The sequence below is a fragment of the Lampetra fluviatilis genome, chromosome 26, assembly GCF_964198595.1.
Source record: "Lampetra fluviatilis chromosome 26, kcLamFluv1.1, whole genome shotgun sequence".
NCBI classification, from domain to species: domain Eukaryota; kingdom Metazoa; phylum Chordata; class Hyperoartia; order Petromyzontiformes; family Petromyzontidae; genus Lampetra; species Lampetra fluviatilis.
In genome coordinates, this window is record NC_136300.1 from 8675748 (window position 1) to 8692708 (window position 16961).

The window sequence follows — 16961 nt, forward strand, 5'->3', positions numbered from 1 at the left end:
CAAACAGAAATCCAAGAAAAGACAGCAAAACATTGCAGAAAAAAAATCACCGTACACCAACACTGTGTGCAAAAATCCCAGTGGGATGCAAGTCAAACAACCAACAACCACAAGACAACTTAGATTAAGGCCATCAGTCTAACTCTGTACTACAACAGTCCCCCCCCACCCCACCCCCAGTCCCCCCCACCCACCGCCACAGTCCCCCCCCCCTCCCCAGTCCCCCCCTCCCCAGTCCCCACCCCCCTCCACTCCCCACCCCCCGTGCGAGGGGGGCCCCTGAACGTGAATCGCACGCACCTTCACGCAGCAACAGCGGCACACATCAACCACCGCGCTCTCCATCGCTCTCTCGGCCGCGTCTCTCCTCCGCTCTCTCCCCTCCCTGGGCCGACGTCCGTCCCATCCCGTCCGTCCGTCCCCACGGCCATGAGCACGTGGAGTGACTGCGCCGAGCGCTGGGCGCTGGACGCGGCCGCGCTGCTTCTGGCCGGCGTGGCCGCCCCGCTGCTGCTGCTGGTGCTGCTGCTGCTGCCCGCGCTGCGCCTCCGCATCCCCTACGGCCGCTACGGCTCCCGCAGCTGGGGCCCGGGGCTGCCCCCGCGCCTCGCCTGGGTCGTGCAGGAGCTGCCCGCGCTCGCCGTGCCCGTCTGGCTCATCAGCTGGCACGGCGCGGCCGCCGCGCTGCCGGGCGACCACGGCGGGGATGTTTACCCGGGAGGCCCGCTCGTGCCCTGGCCCAACCGCGTGCTGCTCGCCATGTTCATCGGCCACTACTTTCAACGGTGAGATGCTGATGGTGATCGATGGTGCTTCTGCTGCTGCTGCAGGAGAGTTGGTGGAGTTTTGTTATTGCTCCTCCACTGTATGAGCGCAGACGGTGGTGGTTTGCTTTGATGCATGGTCAGTAGTTTGGGTTGCATGGACACATTTCACCACTCTGGCTTGTCTTTAATGTGTGTGTGTGGGTCCCGATGTCGCGATGTGTGTGTCTCTATGGGTTTGCTATACAGTCTGGGTCGCATGATCACACTCGCACGACTGTGGCTCGTCTTTAACGTGCGGCCTGCTGATTTCTCAGGTCATGATGATGCGGCTGCTGATGCGGCTACTGCTGCTGCTGATGATTACTTCTGCTGAATTGATATCAGCGTTTTCTTGATTCTTTCGGTAAAGTCACTTAGAAGGGAAGTAATAAAATAATAAAAATGACTTCCCTTCTACGTGACTTTACCGAAAGAACCAAGAAGATGAATCCCTGCAGTCACGAAAGCTTTAAATCGAAAAATGATATCAGCGTTGTTAAAAGTGTGTGTGGATCGCTCTCCGACACACTGGCGTGCTGATGCAATATATACGTCGGTGCGTTTGGTTACGTGACAACTGTATTTGTTCATATGGCATTGTACTCACGTTGTCTGACCCAGAAGATCAATGATTTTTAAAGGTGTTTACACACTGGGCAAGGCTAGACGAGAGTTTAGGCGTTTTACTTAGGAGGGTGCTGCCAAGATTTAACAGTAGGGGGCGATGTTGCTGCTCCTGCTGCTGTGTGTTCAATAGCAATTGAGTAATTTGCAGTGTCGTTCATTCTTGCGATGTCTTGGCCCAATACCAGTCACAGAGAAGAAACCAGAAAATTCGGAGTAACCCCCCCCCCCTCCCGCAGAACAAGAGGAGAACATCTTGATTTGAAGCTTTAGTGACCGCTGGAATCCATACTCTTTGGTTCTTTCGGTAAAGTCACGTAGGTATAAAATAAAATAAATCACGACGTTTCGATTGCAACACAAGCAATCATCATCAGGTGGGAAAACCACAGCAAGAACATTTCCCACTTCAGCAAAAAAAAAAATGCTTACTGTGGTTTTCCCACCCGATGATGATTGCTTGTGTTGCAATCGAAACGTCGTGATTTATTTTATTTTCTACCTACGTGACATTACCGAAAGAACCAAAGAGTAAAGAGGAGAAAATACAAACTCTCACAGAGAAAGGTGCCCGAGTGTGGATCTAATCCAGGCCCTTCTTGCTGACGAACAAGTGTTAACCATCTTCTTGGTTCTTTCAGTAAAGTCACGTAGAAGGGAAATAATAAAATAATAAAAATAAAACTTAATAAAATACAACACAGCGTCTCATTCAGACGCTATCTTTCCGACAGACCTGTTCTTCACCTGAGGACGGCTGCTTGCATTGTGGCCGAAACGTCGTGAGAATTGTATTTTATTACGTCTTAGTTTTATTTGTATTATTGTATTATTTCCCTTCTACGTGACTTTACCGAAAGAACCAAGAAGATGAATCTCTGCAGTCACGAAAGCTTTAAATCGAAATTGAAGTGTTAACCACTGTGCCCTCCACCCTTACCTCCCTTATCAGGACCTGGTCCACACGCCCGCTTGTTCTCTGCACCTCCCGCGTGTGTGCAGGGCACTCATCTACCCCTTCCTCCTCCGCGGAGCGAAACCCATGCCGTTCGTGCCCTTCCTCCTCGCCTTGGCGTTTTGCACCTTCAATGGCTACTTGCAGAGCCGCACGCTCATCTCGTGCGCTCGCTACCCCGACGGCTGGCTCTACGACGTCCGCTTCGTCGCAGGTGTGTGCACGCCTCTTGTGGTTTTTATTACACGCTTTCTATTAACTCACTCTGTCTGTTGCTGTTGTTGTATCCTCAAATCTTGTATATTTTAAACATTCTTTTACACGCTTTCTATTAACTCACTCTGTCTGTTGTTGTTGTTGTATCCTCAAATCTTGTATATTTTAAACATTCTTTTACACGCTTTCTATTAACTCACTCTGTCTGTTGTTGTATCCTCAAATCTTGTATATTTTAAACATTCTTTTACACGCTTTCTATTAACTCACTCTGTCTGTTGTTGTTGTATCCTCAAATCTTGTATATTTTAAACATTCTTTTACACACTTTCTATTAACTCACTCTGTCTTTTGTTATTGTATCCTCAAATCTTGTATATTTTAAACATTCTTTTACACGCTTTTTGTTAACTTGCTCTGTTGTCGTATCCTCAAATCTTTTAACTAAATTTTAACCCACTTCCCAATGTGGTATTGACTGCAAACTTGGTATGCTTGTGTCATACTGATGACAATACTATATTCTATCATAAAAAATAAAAACAATTTAACATTCTTTTTTATATGTTATGTTTCGGCTTGGGTCTAATTGTCCACGCTCAACTGACGTTGGCTGTAATTGGCCACGGTCCCTTACGTTATGGCAAGCTTCGGGGCCACTTCCTGGAGTCGTGGAGTTCTTCCATTACTAGTACATTTCATAAAAGCTTGTTTAAAAAAAAGTTATTTTAAATATTACTTATTTTTATTTTTTTGTTTGAACGCAGTCGCTGAGCCTCAGGGCCCGACGGCCCATCATGCCAAGCGGCCAGCAAGCATCGTCAAGAGTTGTAACGGATAAGTGTAGAAACGTTTCTCGAATTTGAGTCAGGCTGTTGTTATGAGAGCTTGGAAAAGACACAGGGTGTATCAGCGTTTGAGGGAAGAAGCAGAGAGAGGAGAGGAGTGATCTGCAGTGTGGTGAGTGGGTGGAGGGTGAATGTGTTTTTGTTGTTACCTGCAGTGTGGTGAGTGGATGGATGAGTGTGTTGTTGTCACCTGTGCTAACACACGTAACAGCTGAAACGTGTGAAGGTTACCACTATGCACGCAATAGGTCAGTGCTGCAATGTTTCTGCAGGTCTCTCGCTCTAGCGTATGGCAAGTATGTGCAAATCACACGTCCAAGTTTAAGTCTGTAAGCCATGCGATAGCTTCAGGAGTAGCGTGACCTAATACTGCTCAGTCCCGCCAGAGAGCAGTTGTGCGCAATATGGTCCATTGTCTGGTTCGGGTCCGCAGTCACACTGTGGGTTGTCTTTACTTCTCCACTTGTGGAGGAGGTGTGTGCAGCGACCTGTTGCTGTTCTGCAACGGTTGATGGAGCTTTATTTGGAATGTCCACAGAATTCCACAGTGTTCGCCAACGGTCTTCAAATGACCCCGCTTCATCAAATTGTCTCGCACGATCCCAGATTGGTTTCCTGGATTTCAAACGAGTTCGTGGAGGGTCAAGCAGGTGGGTGACTGGTGTGACGAGATGGAAGTTGAGGGTCACTTCCCTGGCTTCCCTCGGGTGCCAGTTAAAGTAGGAGGGACCAGTTTTAGTAGTATGGGTGTGGGGAAGCCCAATTGTGCAAAATTACCACTATGATGGGGGCAACAAAGAAGGGGTTGGGGGGACGCGATGCGAGGAGAAGGAAGGAAGGCAAGCGCAGCAGGAACCAGCCACCAGCAAGAAGGCCCAATCCACTGATGGAGTTTGGAAGAACCACACCGAGTGGAGCAAGGGGGCCTGATCCACTGCTGGAGTTTGGAAGAACCACACCGAGTGGAGCAAGGGGGCCTGATCCACTGCTGGAGGGTGGAGCCATCACACACCCAGGGCTGCAATAGTCTCAAGCAGTGCTGCCGCAGAAGCTGAGTGCTGTACCTGGGGCTGAGTGTGCTGGGCTGCAAAGTGTAGGTGCAGTCTCTACTGCTGGAGTGGAGGGGGGGGGACAACACACCCAGGGCCACGAGGAGGGCTCTATCAACTGCTGGAGTGTGGAGAGACCACTTCAAGGGCTGGGTGAGCGGTGTCGACTGTTGGAGTGCGGGGACTTGCCAGACCAAGAACAACGAGGACATAAATAGAGCTGCAAGGATTTTTTTCGATTTAAAGCTTTCGTGACTGCAGGGATTCATCTTCTTGGTTCTTTCGGTAAAGTCACTTAGAAGGGAAGTAATAAAATAATAAAAATAAAACATAATAAAATAAAATAATTCTCACTTATTATATTATTTTATTTTATTATGTTTTATTTTTATTATTTTATTACTTCCCTTCTACGTGACTTTACCGAAAGAACCAAAAAGAAGAAGAGCTGCAAGGGCCTCTTCAGCTTTCATGTCGGGCAATATCAAGACTTTGGAGTGCTGCATCCACCACCTCAAGGAAGCCACCTGCTCTACCTACCGCTGGAAGGCGGGCACACCACACCGAGGGAGCCATCAGTGCTCTGTCTACTGCTAGACTGGAGACACCGCACCAATGAAGGCACTAAAGCTCTGTATATTGCTGCAGGCTGACTATTAAGAACTTGGACACGCAGGACCGTGAGTCCCTGTAAACGGGCGCGCCGGTGGATGCATATGGGGCATGGAGTCGTTCGGTTGCATGTACAAACGGGTTCCTATTTCTTTATTAAGTTCAATACAGAACACACAAGTCAGACGATACTTGTGGGGTTCTGCCTAATAAGTGTGCATGAAAGCATCTCTAAAAGTGTGGCAAAACGACAAACCCACTTGGAATCGCACTCCCCATAAAGCCCGCAACTGGTTTCCAGAAATTTGGAGCACAGTATAGGTACTGATACAGCAGTATATGTACTGATAAATCAGTAACCTGATACAGCAATAATTTGATACAGAAACATGCCATGTCATCCGATGTTGTGTTAGGGTTTTGTTTTATTTAGGCAGTCCCTGGAAGAGTTTCAGCATTTAAAGCGGATAGGAAAGGATTTGACGCGTGTGACCGTAGGAATGTTTTAAAGAGCCAAGATGCAGCAGAATTGGTGTAAGTTGTATGGAACAATAGCATAAATCCAACGAAAAGGTGTCGGAATAGTTTGGGGGGTCAAGATAGGTGTTTTTGTCAGATGCGCATTGTGATTGTGTAATATACGACTGGACCACGATGTCTGGCTCAGTGTCCTTTATTATTCGGTTCGTGCTGTACACCCACACGGCTGTCTTTACTCTGTAGCTTCTCCTCGGTGCTGACTCCAATGTCGGCCCGATCCACAACAGCAGCTCCGCTGCTGTTTCTCTCACACAGCCCCCCTTGGCTGTACTCTCTGCTGCTCTTCTCCCTCCGCAGCTCTCACAGCTTCTTGCTCTCTCTCTCTCTCTCTCCGCAGCTCCTCCTGGCAGCCACACCGCTGCCTCTAACAAGCAGCCCCCTCTCTCTCTCTCTCCGCAGCTCCTCCTGGCAGCCACACCGCTGCCTCTAACACGCAGCCCTCCTGGCTGTCTCCTCCCCCAGCTGCACACCACTCCGCAGCTTCCTCTTATCTTCGGGGTTGGCTCCCGATCGCCGTCGGCGCCCCCCCCTCTCCACACTTGCCCGCGTGGCCTCACTCTTTTCCGCTCACACCCCGACTACTTTCCCCTTCCGGTTTACCCGCTTAAAGCCCCGAACCTTACCCCCACGTCACATGACTCCACCCCCCGTGACGTCACCTCCGGAAGGTCGCTTACGCCCGCATTACACCACCCTCCCCCGTAGAAAAATCCCAGCCGACCTCGGCTGACCAATAGCAAATCGTAATGCGGCGAACCGAGCTTCCCCCCCTAAAGGACACTAAGCATATAATGTAACAACAAGAACAACAACAACGCAATGAACATCAACGATCGTACAAAAGCATGCAATAAATACAACTGTAAGAAAAAAATAACAAGACAGCAACAATCAACGAAACGTAAGCGATTTGGAACGTGTGCGGGTCGCCGGCCCGTCCCGGACGGTCGGCGGCCCACTCGCAGAACGGGAACGCGATGAAAGTCGAGGAATGACAGGGGGTAATCCCCCTGTCGCAGCTGGAAGTCCACCGACGTCCCGTGTCCCTAAAGAGTTAGTCTTGGGCTTGTCCTGTGACCGTGCCCGCAGCTGGGTCGGAAGGGCTGCAGGGCTCGAAGGTCCCGCAGACCTGGCAGGCGTCCTCCGAGCAGGGCCCCTCGTCCCCCGCAATGTCACGGCCGGCCTGTCTGGAACAGGTACGACAGGCGCTCCAGCGAGATCAATGGACGCAGGCAGGGGAGAGTCAGCAGCAACAGACCCCGGCAAGGCAACATTGGGGGATGACGCATCATGTAAGGGAGCAACATATGGTTTCAAGCGCGACGTATGCACAACCCAGCGACGAGACCCAATCTGGACGCGTGCTGTCTGTGGGTTGGGAACCGCAATGAGGCGTACGGGACCATGCCAGGGTTTGTGCAATTTCGGCGAGGTCCCCGGACGTACCTGTGGACAATGAAGCCAGGCTAGGTCCCCAACCTTCCAAGGGCACTCCCCCTCAGACCGTCGCGCATATCGCTCGTTCCGGGCCTGGGCTTTGGCCGTAGCCACGCGGGCATTCTCCCGCGCCTCCGTGACTCGGCGAACCGTGTCCTGAATGTATTCAGGAAGTGGTTTACGAGGTCCCTTCACCCCAGTTCCCAATTGCACATCCACCGGCGGCACGTTTTCCCGACCATACATAAGGTAAAACGGCGAATATCCTGTAGCCGCATGAGGCGTCATCCTGTACGCCGAAAGCACCCCGGGGATGTGCAGATCCCAATCTGATTGTTGTTCACTCACGGTGTGGCAAAGCATGGCAGACAATGTCCTGTTCAGCCGTTCAACCATACCATCCGTCTGCGGATGGTATGGGGATGTCCGTACTTTCTTAGTCCCAAGGCCCGCGCACACTTCCGCCAATAATTTAGAAGAGAAATTCCTGCCCTGGTCCGTGAGGAGTCTCTCAGGCGCCCCCTTATCCATAATATACCCAAACAAAAAGGCGTCGGTAATGGCCGCGGCCGACTGATCGGGCAACGGCCAGGCCATCGGCCAACGGGAGAGGTACTCAACCCCTACCAGCAAATATTTATTACCCCTCGCCGATGGTGGAAAAGGTCCCAATATGTCCAGTGCCACCAATTCATTGACTCGAGACACCTGAATCGACTGGAGAGGCGGCACGTAAGGATGTTTCGGCGGCTTACGTTGTGCACACGCAGGGCACGCGCGCACGTGCCCTACGACATCTGTCGCCATGCCGTGCCAAAAATAATGACGTTGCAACGTCAACAAGGTCTTCTGCACCCCTAAATGTAAGAGAGTGTCACAATGGAGGGTTCTAATCAACTCGAACCGCAAGGACGTTGGTACCACCAGGCGCCAACGTTCCTGGAACCCCTCCCGCCACATAAGCAGACCATCTCGGAGAGCGGTTTGCGGCCCCACAGCCGTACTCGGACTCCCATCGTCCTTAGCAGACCGCTTCCGCAAGGACACCAATGACTCATCCATCATCTGTTCCCGGATCCAGACAGACCGCGGCAGATTCAAAACCCCGTCAGCCGGTCCCGGTTCCATCGGAGTGTCCGACTTCTCGACGGCCAACGTGAGCGGCTGAGGGGGGTTTGGAATCGGCGAACACCTATGCGTCCCCGACTCACATTTACAAGGGGCGCGCCGCGGTAATCTGGAAAGTGCGTCAGCGTTCGCATGGCGCACACCCTTCCGATGTTGAATTTGGAAGGAAAATTCCTGTAGCGTGTCCAACCAACGTGCCAACTGTCCGGATGGCTGGTCAATTTTAAGGGCATATTGCAAGGCCGCATGATCCGTACGCACAATAAAAGAACGACCGTAGAGGTATGGTCGAAATTGCCGTAGGAAAAAAACAACCGCCAATAGTTCTCTGCGAGTGACACAGTAGCGGGTTTCCGCAGGAGACAAGACTCGGCTACCATACGCCACGACACGCTCTACACCCCCTTTAGACTGTGATAACACAGCCCCAATACCTGTGTCACTCGCGTCCGTATCAAGAATGAATGGGTGATCGAAATCGGGATAATCCAATGTTGGGGCCGTGGCCAATAGATCACGCAGACTCCGAAAGGCCGCCTCCTCCGGCTGTCCCCAAACAAACTTCCGTCCTTTACCCGTAAGGAGATGCAAAGGCCTCGCAATCGTCGCAAAACCCGGCACGAATCTTCGGTAATACGAGGCAAATCCCAAAAACCGCCGAACATCCCCCACGGTGGCCGGAGTCGGCCAATCCCGGACGCACGCCGTCTTTTCCGGATCCGTGGACACTCCCTCAGCGCTCACAATGTGCCCCAAATAGCGGACGGACCGTTGCAGTAGGTGACATTTCTTTGGTTTGAATTTCAATTTGGCAGAACGCATCCTCGTGAACACTGTCTCCAGCCGCGTCAAATGTTCATCGAATGTGCGGCTGAAGACAATGATATCGTCCAAATATATAAGACATGTCTCCCACTGCAACCCCGTCAAAACGAGCTCCATCAATCTTTGAAATGTAGCAGGGGCCGCATTCAATCCCATCGGGAGACAGTTGAATTGAAATAACCCCTGCGGCGTACGGAATGCGGTTTTCTCCCGTGAGGACTCGTCAAGGGGAAGCTGCCAAAATCCCGAAGAGAGGTCCAGTGTGGAAAAGAACTTAGCCCCCGACAATGCGTCGAGGGAGTCATCCATACGCGGCAGGGGGTACGCATCTGCCACCGATATCTTATTCAATTTGCGGAAATCAACACAAAATCGCAATTTGCCATCCTTCTTCTTAACCAAGACGACTGGAGCGCCCCATGGGCTGTTAGATGGCGATATAATGTCCGCAGCCAACATGTCTTCCACTGCCCCCCGTACGTGTTCTCGCTCCGCAGGACTCATCCGATGCGAATTTAATCGAATAGGGGCAGCATCGCCCGTCTCAATGTGATGGTAAAGCAAGGAAGTGCGGCCCAAATCCAAATCATCGGAGCTGAACACGTCGGAATATGTCAACAACAATTGACGCAGCGCACCACGTTGCTCCATGGACAGGGAAGAATTTTCGTCACATAATTGAGCAACCCAACGATCATCCGAACTCCTTGGCTCGGAAACCCCAGCAACAACTCCCCGGCTATGTGGACAATCATGGGTCGCAAACGCCGTAGTGGCATGTGCCACAACCGTACCGGCCGGGACACGGACGTTTTCTCCCCCCGCATTAAGCACCTGTAAAAACGGTAATTGATCCGGCCGGACGATGGTCTGTGCCCCCACTAACGCCAACCCGGTTGTTATCGTGGCGGACGGTGACAACAAGACCCCTACTGCTCCTAGCCGATCAGGCAGGGGCTTCCGATACCGCAAGGGTATAAGCATCTGTGTACCAGGTGGGATGTCCACAGATGCGACGGACAGCGCCTGCACTTGTACGGCCGAAGCAGGTCGCCCCCAGGGCGACGGCAGAAACGAGATTTGACGGCCCCCCGGCAGTTCAATACAATTCTCATTGATTTTGATCAAAATGGGCATCTTAGCCAAAAAATCGGTGCCTAACAAACAAGGAACCGCCAAAGATCTCGATATCAACACAACACCCGAGGCCGACACATCCCCAATAGATATCTTAGCATCCACCTGACCCACGATACCCATGCTACCCCCGTTCGCAGCGACGCACGACCCATAAACCGGACGCACAGCCCGCGACGGAATGCCCAACAGATGGAAAATGACATCCGATATAATAGTCGCAGACGCGCCCGAGTCGACCAAAATGCGCACGTCCACACCTTGTATGGACCCCGGTACAGTGGACGAACCCGTAGCGGCCGCGACAACTCTCCGTGCCAATTTGCGCCACTGCGTAACTGAATGACAAGGCCCCGTCGATGGCCTTTCTTTAACAACAACAATAGGATCGCGCAACACAGGTGGTGGGTGAGGTGGAAAGCCTTGCCGAGTGTCTGGTGCGTGCCGACATGCCTGTTTCGGAGGATCTTTAGCCGACTTGACCGGTGCCGAGGCCTCCTGCTGCGGCGGAGCCGGGAAGCGGGCCCAGCAGTCTCTGGCGTAGTGGCCCCTACGCCCGCAGCGGAAACATTCGGCCTCGTTGCGCCGAAGCGCAGGCCTCGCCTCCTGACGGCCCCGTTCTGGTAGCACCGCGCGCGGTCTCGGCCCGCCGCGTCCCGTCCATGGAGCGGAGGCGGCCGTCAGTTGTTGAGGGCCCCGGTCATCCGGAACATAGACGGCCTGCGCAGGGTTCCACCCCAGCGCCTCCTCTTCTTTGACGGGCTCCCCCGTCCACGCCGTCACTTGTTTCCAGCGACGGAGGTTGAATTGCGCATCGAGACACTTAGCAGCCATCCGGGAAGTTAGCTTCTCATGCCCACACACAGGCATGGGGATCCCTAGATCCCGAGACAGCTCCAACATTTTCCCTAATATGAGAGGCTCCAGCAGGTCCTGTGGCGTCTCAGGATAAGCTGCCATGGCCAGCTCCAGCACCGCACCCCTGAACGCCACGGGCGACTCCTCTGGTGCTCGTTGTCGTTGAGCGAATCGCCGATGCGCATCATCTGGTGGCTCATAAGCATCGGCCATTTCTTGAAAAACACCACATAAAGTTGCCTTCTTATCGGTCGCTATGGAACGGAAGAATCGGACAGATTCGTCGTCCAGGAGAGTCGGCAACACCTCCAAAGCCTCCGCATCGGTCCATCTTGCTGTGCGTACCGCCGCCAAGAAGCGGCAGGCGAACGCGCTCCAGTCCCCACCGACGGAAAATTCTTTAACTGTTGTAAGGTGGCGACTCCGACTCCTCTTCTCGCCGTCTTCCAATGGTGGTGGTTGTGATGGCAAATTCAAAATGGCGTCGGCCCGCGGCGTGGCCAAGATGGCGGTTTGGCGCCACGGAGCGCGCAAAATGGCGGCCTCTTGCCGCGTGGGCAATGGCGGCGGCAGGACAGGCAACGTGGCGGCCCGCGGAGCACCACTTGCATCATCCATCGTCCCTGGCGCGACGAGATGGCATAGATGCGCCAGGACGTCCTTAAGTGCCTCCAGTTGTACCGCCATCGCTTGCCATCGTTGATCCGCGTCTGATGATGTCGACGGACCCGCCACCGCGCCAACATCCTCCACTCCCGTTCCCGTGGTCTCCTCAGCCGGGCTCTCCTCCACCACCCCAACAGGATCCGCGGTTGGAGGGAGTTCGTCGTCGTCGGACGAAGAAGCCGATGCAGGCGCCGGATTAACTTTCTTCCTCACTTGTTTCGACATGCCGTTGCACTTCCGACACCAGTGTAATATACGACTGGACCACGATGTCTGGCTCAGTGTCCTTTATTATTCGGTTCGTGCTGTACACCCACACGGCTGTCTTTACTCTGTAGCTTCTCCTCGGTGCTGACTCCAATGTCGGCCCGATCCACAACAGCAGCTCCGCTGCTGTTTCTCTCACACAGCCCCCCTTGGCTGTACTCTCTGCTGCTCTTCTCCCTCCGCAGCTCTCACAGCTTCTTGCTCTCTCTCTCTCTCTCTCCGCAGCTCCTCCTGGCAGCCACACCGCTGCCTCTAACAAGCAGCCCCCTCTCTCTCTCTCTCCGCAGCTCCTCCTGGCAGCCACACCGCTGCCTCTAACACGCAGCCCTCCTGGCTGTCTCCTCCCCCAGCTGCACACCACTCCGCAGCTTCCTCTTATCTTCGGGGTTGGCTCCCGATCGCCGTCGGCGCCCCCCCCTCTCCACACTTTCCCGCGTGGCCTCACTCTTTTCCGCTCACACCCCGACTACTTTCCCCTTCCGGTTTACCCGCTTAAAGCCCCGAACCTTACCCCCACGTCACATGACTCCACCCCCCGTGACGTCACCTCCGGAAGGTCGCTTACGCCCGCATTACAATTGTTTAAGATTGTTTAAAAAAAAGTGTGGAGTATGAGAGGTATAAGACTTGGATATCGCAACGGTCCATTTGCACCCGTGTGCAAAGTGATGATTAATTTTTGCTAGCGGGGACCTTTGCCTGGGCCATTGCAGCTCTAGGCACCTGTAAGTACTGAGGGTGGGCCCTGGGAATATTAAGGTGACTTTTCCTAACACAAACATATATTTTAATTTGCAGTGGTAGGAAGGTTTCCTGAATATTTGAACTACTTTCTGACAGGTTTCAGAAATAAGGTACAATGCGGAGGTCGTAAAAGGTTCTCTGTATTTAGGTAGTACTTCAGTGTTCACGATGCAGTGGACTGTGATAAGGAGGTTATTGGCTATAGCAGTCGACAAGTTTACAAGGGGTCTAATTTAGCTGCACTTGGACTGTCAGGGGAGGATCTTCTTGGTTCTTTCGGTAAAGTCACGTAGAAGGGAAGTAATAAAATAATAAAACATAATAAAATAATTCTCACGACGTTTCGGCCACAACGCAAGCATCCGTCCTCAGGTGAAAACCAGGTCTGTCGAGGCGACAGCGTCTGAATGAAACGGCACCATGCTTGGAGCATATATTTAAGCTGGGTTGGAAGGGGGGGAAAGGGCGCCTTGACAAAAGAATTTGCATATCAAGAGGAATTCAGCATATTTATGCCAGCTTAAATATATGCTCCAAGCATGGTGCTGTTTCATTCAGACGCTGTCGCCTCGACAGACCTGGTTTTCACCTGAGGACGGCTGCTTGCGTTGTGGCCGAAACGTCGTGAGAATTATTTTATTATGTTTTATTTTTATTATTTTATTACTTCCCTTCTACGTGACTTTACCGAAAGAACCAAGAAGATGAATCCCTGCAGTCACGAAAGCTTTAAATCGAAAAATGTCAGGGGAGGAGTGATGGATGCCATGAGGGCTGCTAGATTGGTAATGTCCTCAAATATAACATCATTCCACGTGTGGTAAAGTTGACAACTGCCAAGCTGCTATGAGTAGAGGTATGCATTCATTATTTCATAGCAATCCAAACGTGGTTTTGTTTTCTTGAAGCACGGTTAATTTTTCTGAAATTATTAAGCTTTTCAGTAAATACAATTGTCACTTCTTGGTATACGTTTAATTGAAGCGGAAGTCAGCCATTGGTTTTTGTCCGCGATTTGCCTGTTATTTGTGGCTCTCAGGTTGCGGTTTTGAACACTGAAACACAACCGTACCCGCTACATTGTGTGTTTGGGTGTGTCGAGTATCCGAGTGTGGCTGACCTCGTGTGACCCTGGCGGTGCGGTCTGTGTGTGGTGTGGCTAGGGGCACTGCTCTGGCTTGCTGGTTTGCTGATAAACCTGCACTCGGACCACATTCTGCGGAATCTACGCAAGCCCGGTGAAACGGGCTACAAGATCCCTCGCGGTCAGTAGCCCAGCAGGTGCCCCGCCTCCCTCTACGAACCTCTTAATGGTAGTTTTTATATCGAATCATGCCTTTTCAAATGTTGGCATGCGGTCTTCCCTCGTTGTACGGCAACTCAATATACAGAAGTTCACGATAACATAACCTATATGGTAGGGAGTGAATTCGATGTAGGTTACGTAAAATTTGCATTCGTGGAATTTTTACTGTTCAAATTAGAATAAATGTTGCGGATAAATCGGACAATGTGTGGTCTGTTTCTCCTCGTGTGCAACTTATCTTGAGTCATAATTCTGTTAAGAGTTAACTCTGTCACACTGTCATGTTGTTACAGTTAACTCTAACCATAGATTTACATCACGGACCAGGTGACAGCCTCGTGGAAAAAAACATGTAATTTTTACCATCAGTGGAGGATTGCATTTGACTTGACAAGACGTATCTCCCATGTTCGAATAAGCAACAGCAGGCATCCATCTCCATTGGTGGTCATAAGCCAATGGTGGAATTTCCACATTCCGTTGGTAGTTTGATCACTGTTGGCTTCTCCCAGGATGGCCACTTGGAATTTTTGGCAACAACGTGTCACCCAAAAAGATGCGTCTACTTACCGATGTCCATTGGCACGTGTCCGTATTGTTCTTCTAGGAGGGATGTTTGAGTTCGTATCGGGAGCAAACTTCTTGGGGGAGATGGTGGAGTGGCTGGGCTTTGCCGTCGCGTGCTGCACCCTGCAGGCCTGGGCTTTCTCTGTGTTCACCATCACGGTCATCGGGCCACGCTCCGTTCACCACCACAGGTGAGTCTACACCCCTCCACCCCTCCACACACGGCATGGCGCGAGGACCCAGCACGGGTGGTGACGCGGCCTAGAGGTGGCGCGTTCGCCGCTTGTTGCCGAGGTTTGTGGTTCGAGCCGGGCGACCGCCCTGGTTAATACTGCGGGTGAATTTGTCGTAAAAAAATACTACTACGACGTGTGCCGTCTGCTTCACAGTGGATGCTAAAGATCCCGCGGCATCATTCGAAAAGTCGGCCGTTGTATGCTGACGTCACGGTCCACATTCGGAGCAACAGCAGCCGCTTCTTATGCGATGGTTCTCTTGCTGAAGAGAGCGTGAAATCACCGAGCCAACACGATTATAGTCCTCTCGGTGTATTAAAGTCACCTTTTTGATTTAGCAATGAAAGGTAAAAAAACAAACGTTCATTTAATCAGTAATCAAAACATACACGAAAGTAATATTTTGCTAAATAATTCACCCATTTTTAGGATTACAAAGTAAAAAATAAACTGCCAACATGTGATAGACAACCCCAGAGCACAACCCCGGTTACAGAGATCATCCCCAAAATAAATTAACAGCACTTCGCCTAACTTGAGTACCACTGCATGTAGGTTCGGTGCTGCACAGTGCAATTTTAATTGGTAACCTCTGGCGTTTTGTTCTGTTTGCTGCAGATGGTATCTGGAAAAGTTTGAAGACTACCCCAAGAAAAGAAAAGCTGTCATTCCTTTCCTATTTTAAATGCAAATTAAACAAATTACACACGTGGGTTGGGTGCTATTAATAGTGTAAGTTGGCCTGTGCAGAATTAAATGTGTGCTGCCTGTTGCACATATTTAATAATCTGCTTGCATTTCCTTAAATCAACAGGGGAGTTCAGCGGTCGAAGCACTACTCCTTATGGACAATAGGTTTTTTTTACGTCACTGTCATTTTTATATGAGATTTGCTAATTTTTGTACTTTTTTGCGGCCGTTCTAATTGGAGGTGGTGTATTTGAGCTTCCTATTCAGGCCCCTCACCTTCCTATTCAGGCCCCTCCCCTTCCTATTCAGGCCCCTCCCCTCTTTCTTTAGGCCTCGAGAGGCCCCCACCTCCTTCCTCTCTGCCCCCCACTGCCTTAAGCCTTTAACCCTCATCATGTCTTCCCGATTAGATTGGAAACTAATTCCTTTAGTTTTGTTGTCCTTCCCCCGCACCTCCGATTGGCACTATTGGCTACGTAGGGTGCGAAAGAAGTTCTATATACGGTACATACATCATGCCCAAATGTCTCTTCCTGTTTCAGCTGTGCCTTTCCTTTTAGGCCCTGCCCCCTCATCGTATGCCCTGCCTCTTTCTGGTTAAGCCCCACCCCTCCCCCCAGACACAGGAAGTGGGGAGGGGGTGCACTGAGCAGTGGAAGTGGGGACAGCAGAGGTGGGTGTTGCAACAGCACAATGATGACCAAAATCCCCCTTAGCGCAGCAAAATAATAATGATGTTGTTTTAGTCCCGCAAGGAGTTTCTGCAGAACCACTATCGGTCACGTGTCTGTTATATCGCATAAGGTTCTGCGACTGCATGGCCTAAAACGTACGATTTTTATTAAATGATTGCTAATGTCCATATGCTTTTCATAAAATTTAACTGCAAGCACTAAAATACTGTAGTATTTTAAACACATTTCTGCAGAGGGAGCTGGTAGGAACGTTGGGTTGCTCGGTCAATGGCCAGGGTCAACGGCGGCGTGGTGTTTTCCGCAAATATGGCCGACTGTGAGGGCGGGCACAAGCCGGCGTGAGTAGGTTAAACGTTGAGTTTTATAAGGGCACCACAGGGTGATCAGCCCCTCCCCACCTAGCCCTCCCCACCCAGCCCCTCCCCACCCAGCCCCTCCCTGCACGACGGACACAATAATCCCCTGTGGGCTGGTGTAACCTGGCGGTTCCTACCAGTAAAAAATCTTCGCATAAAGTTACTCTCACGTCACTGAAATCGACATGGAGGGTCATATCGCATGACCTCGCAGTGTGTTCAGCAATCCGAGTGCACGAGACAGCGGTTAACATCCACCAACCATCCAAACTCAGGAACACGCTTTTTTAACCATCTTTGTATAATTTTAGTTTTTGAAACGAATATACTGAATCGCGTTAGTTTTATCGAATATTTGTGTCATGCCTGGGTACTTATAAAGTATTTATCTGTAATGGA

The 16961-nt window shown here is 51.2% G+C and overlaps 1 protein-coding gene across 1 annotated transcript; it reads left to right on the top strand.

The window, feature by feature from the left end:
• Positions 1-272: 272 nt before the first annotated feature.
• On the top strand, positions 273-16948 carry LOC144942033 (3-oxo-5-alpha-steroid 4-dehydrogenase 1-like). Its single transcript, XM_078868651.1, has 5 exons — positions 273-785; positions 2433-2599; positions 13876-13977; positions 14626-14776; positions 15440-16948. The coding sequence occupies exons 1-5, from the start codon at positions 430-432 to the stop codon at positions 15504-15506; spliced, it is 843 nt and encodes a 280-aa protein (XP_078724777.1). The 5' UTR covers positions 273-429; the 3' UTR covers positions 15507-16948.
• The last annotated feature ends 13 nt before the right edge of the window (positions 16949-16961 follow it).

Bases quoted from the DNA above. Each gene is read 5' to 3' on its own strand.
- LOC144942033 (XM_078868651.1), top strand. From the start codon at position 430: ATGAGCACGTGGAGTGACTGCGCCGAGCGCTGGGCGCTGGACGCGGCC. The intron at 2,600-13,875 runs GTGTGTGCACGC...TGGTGTGGCTAG, and splicing joins CGACGTCCGCTTCGTCGCAG to GGGCACTGCTCTGGCTTGCT. The intron at 13,978-14,625 runs GTCAGTAGCCCA...TTGTTCTTCTAG, and splicing joins GGGCTACAAGATCCCTCGCG to GAGGGATGTTTGAGTTCGTA.